Source organism: Salvelinus sp. IW2-2015, linkage group LG20, assembly GCF_002910315.2.
Source record: "Salvelinus sp. IW2-2015 linkage group LG20, ASM291031v2, whole genome shotgun sequence".
Lineage (NCBI taxonomy): Eukaryota > Metazoa > Chordata > Actinopteri > Salmoniformes > Salmonidae > Salvelinus > Salvelinus sp. IW2-2015.
The window spans coordinates 60,300,126-60,304,141 of NC_036860.1; the positions used below are offsets into that span (position 1 = coordinate 60,300,126).

General features: G+C 43.6%; 1 protein-coding gene across 1 annotated transcript in view; it reads right to left on the minus strand.

The window, feature by feature from the left end:
- Positions 1-327: 327 nt before the first annotated feature.
- The window catches only part of LOC111981732 (stearoyl-CoA desaturase 5-like), a 16,865-nt gene continuing 13,176 nt past the window's right edge, over positions 328-4,016 (minus strand). The window contains exons 3-5 of the mRNA XM_024013135.2: positions 2,918-3,123; positions 2,089-2,321; positions 328-1,853 (exon numbers count right to left, since the gene is read on the minus strand). Coding sequence (XP_023868903.1) covers positions 1,630-1,853; positions 2,089-2,321; positions 2,918-3,123 — 663 coding nt within the window. The 3' untranslated portion in view covers positions 328-1,629. The remainder of the gene's footprint in view (positions 1,854-2,088; positions 2,322-2,917; positions 3,124-4,016) is intronic.

The following is a 4,016-nucleotide window of genomic DNA, read 5'->3' on the forward strand; positions in this document are numbered from 1 at the left end:
TTATTACTTTATACTATTACTTTATATTTTTACTTTATATCATTTCCTCTCACCTTGTAATTGAGTACTGCATTCATTGTTGGGAAAAGTTTGCATCCTTTGCACGTGACAAAGAAACGTTGAAACTTGAGCAGGTTGACAATTATTGGGACGAGTCTTGTCCTTGAGGCAGAACTRAGCAATTTCCATTAGATGGGCTAGCTGTAAAGTCMAAATTGCCTATATTGTAAAAATTCSTGAAATCAAAAATTGCTTTTTAATGTAATGTTAGGGTAGGGYAGGGTTAGGCATTAGGGTTAGCAGTGTGGTTAAGTTCAGAGTTAGGTTTTAAATCATATTTTATTACTTTGTGGCTGTGCCAGCTAGTGACGAAAAAAGTTATCCTGCAAAACTTAAAACTACAGTATGTCCTTGCTCTGAAGTACATATTGAATATCTGCCTACCACCTCTTCCACAGTTTGTTAGAATCTCTGAAAGCATAGAGTTCAACTCCTCTTATCATTCAAGACTGAATCAGTTAAAGACTAGTATTACTCATCCACACAGTCATCAGTCAGTCAGTCATCAGTCAGTCAGTCATCAGTCAGTCAGTCATCCCCACAGTCATCAGTCAGTCAGTCAGTCAGTCAGTCAGTCCTCAATCAGTCAGTCATTCAGTCAATCAGTCAGTCCTCAATCAGTCAGTCATCAGTCAGTCATTCAGTCAGTCCTCAATCAGTCAGTCATCAGTCAATCAGTCAGTCCTCAATCAGTCAGTCATCAGTCAATCATTCATTCAGTCAGTCCTCAATCAGTCAGTCATCAGTCAGTCAGTCATTCAGTCAGTCAATCAGTCAGTCATCAGTCAGTCAGTCAATCAGTCAGTCAGTCCTCAATCAGTCAGTCAATCATTCAGTCAGTCAGTCATCAGTCAGTCCTCAGTCATCAGTCAGTCAGTTCTTCCTCAGTCAGTGAGTCAGTCACTCAGTCAGAGTGCTGACACTAGCAATAAACTTATTTAGACGTTCATGTATTCTGTATGTCTGGGTCACTGATAGGCTGTACCCGGAACACATTTTTCACACCACCTAAGTTGATCTCTAGGTGTGATGAAGGATTGGAGGGGGTGGGGTGACTTGGTACAGGTGACAGGAGTAAACTCCCACACACCATTACCTCTGCATGTGACATTTACTGTCCACGTTTCATTCTGTGACCTTTTTCCAAGACATGACAACCAAAATGTTGACAATAAACAGCACGTGTATCCTGAATGCAGGAGTGATCATGTCTCACCACCAGTCACCCTGCAGTAGAAACCCTTCTCCACAGGGTATTGCACTGTAGAACCTAGCTTGTGGCAGCTCTTGCAACAGGTAAGTATCAATGCTAGGATTTGATATTCTGATTTCAAAAGGTGTCTGGTTGTCTTGGTTTCCACATCAAACCTTGGATTAACTAACCAGTGRGTCAAAAACTACACCTTTGTGTCAGAACATAATATGCAATTGTGRGGACCAAAAAGAACAAAGTAGAAAATATAGCAGGCAAATCATGATTAGAAACCATAATGCATGGCGGCATAAGAAAATATTGACGTCTTCATCATGGACTTCTGAACCACAACTTGGTTCAGTGAGAACCACCACTCATGTTTCTTTTTCTTGTCTAGTGTTGACTGCCCCGTAGCTCCCCTCCCCTGTCCTTAGTTTCCTGGCCTGTATTATTTCCACGGATGCCTTCTTGCGGTTGCTGGCCAGGCCCATCCAGCACATGAGATCGATGAAGCATGTGGTGGGGTTGAAACGCAGCCCGAACTCACTGGTAGAGTAGTCAAAGGGGAAAGTGTGATGAAAGTTATGGAAACCTTCACCTAGGGGGATGTGGATGGGGGATAGGTAGGGAGTGGAAGTACAAATGTTATATGCATTCTTTTGCATACAATTCCAATCATTTCAATCCATTAATTTGAATCTTACAATATCAGACAATACAAAGTAGAAGCAGTAAAGGAGGGACCATAGATATAACAACATTATGAGACACTACAGTAGAAGAAATTGTTTATGAGTTAATAACATGTTATAACAGRTCATAGCCAGACTCACCGATGGCTCCGAAGGTGACCCAGCGGTTCTCCCGGGGGCTGATGTTCTGGTCGTACGGTCGGTTCCCGTACATGTGGGCGGCGCTGTTCACCAGCCAGGTGACATTGAGCGAGACGGTGTAACGCAAGATGGAYGCCAGGAAGTAGGAGTTCCATAGCGTCTCGCCCCAGAAGTACCAGGGAACCACGGTGGGAACCAGGAAGCACATTATCAGGACCGTGGTCTTATAGTACCTGGGATAGAATAGAGTCAAAAGAAAGGTAGAGGAGAGGAGAAGAGAGGAGAGGGAAGAGAAGAAAGGAGAGTTGATGGAAGACAGGAGAGGAGAAGAGCAGAGATGAGCAGAGAGGAGAGGAGAATATCTTATAGGGCTTATCCAGAGTCATTTATGACTTACAGAAGGGATCATCAATCAGATTCAGCCGTGGGACGATTTTTTCTTGAGCGGATAATCAGGTGGCCGGAACATAATTACAAATCATTTGTRGACTGCAAATTGTCCGCAAGAAGCCCAAACAAATKTAATGTTTGACTAAAACATAATCATTTCAAACCTTGATTACATATGTATACGATCACGTCATGTCACTCTATTATGCGTGGGAATACTTGAGAACAGATTTCTTAAAGGAAAATCAGTCTTTTATGTCCAACAATGAAAATTCCACAWAAAACAACAACATTGGGGGGCCAAATAAAACCACCTGCGGGCCAGTTGGGGAACCCTGACTTACAGGAAGACAAGTGMAAAGCTAGGGTGGTGTTGTATTCTGATCAATCAAACAGGGCTAGAGCTAGGGGTCAATGTGAAATGGGGCAGGGGACCCACTTTCTCTGAAACTGGACGACGGGATCAGCCAAGAGATCAGTGACGTCCAGCTTCTTTCCCTTCTCGATGACATCACGGTGTTTACGCACAAACAGCCAGCCAATGTGAGCAAAGAAGAAGCCTCGTGTTGCATTGTGGGGGTCTGCATCTGTCTCTGAGAACTTGTGGTGCACACGGTGGTCTCTCGCCCACTCATAGATGTCATTCTGGGGANAAGCCTCGTGTTGCATTGTGGGGGTCTGCATCTGTCTCTGAGAACTTGTGGTGCACACGGTGGTCTCTCGCCCACTCATAGATGTCATTCTGGGGAGGAGAGAGGAGGAAAAAGATATGTGGAAATGTGTGATGTGAATTTTTTAAATCCTGCAATCAGGCAAATTTACCATAAAGARGACATTCATGATTTATTTGTGAAGAGAAGTCTCTCACAGTGCCCCTTGGTAGTCATGACAACACTACTATTCTTTCTGTCCAGCAGACATCGTCTCCCTGCGTTAGATGGCCCTATTGCTCGGTCATAATTAGAAACCAGTGGTGTAATATAGTTCAGGTCCTGGGACGAGACTGAGAGCACAGTGGTCAGCCACTTAATTAGAATCATTAACCTGAAACTCAAATCAAATGTTCCAGAGGGGAGGTTTGTCTATAGTTGTTGGTTTACAGGATTAGCCATAGTAGTATGGTGCCCCTGGAGCAAATGATGGTTAAGTACCTTGCTCAAGGGCACATCGACATATTTTTCACCTTGTCGGCTCAGGTATTCGAACCCGCAACCTTTCGGTTACTGGCCCAACGCTCTAACCACTAGGCTACCTGCCACCTCTCAGAGAGATTTTGGAAGAAATAGCTTTTGATTTGTAGAAGCACAAGTAAATAATTAATATCCACCTGTTTCTTTTATGTCTTTTATGTGTCTGAAAGGGCAGAAAGACCAGCGATACTACATTGAAGCTGTATCTTCATCCCTGTGCTTTATGAAGGTTCTCTATAGTGATTCCCACCTGGACTAATTAACAAATATCTTCAGAGGTTGTCAACAGCTGAGGGAGAGAGGGATGGAGGACATTTCAACAGCTGAGGGAGAGAGGGATGGAGGACA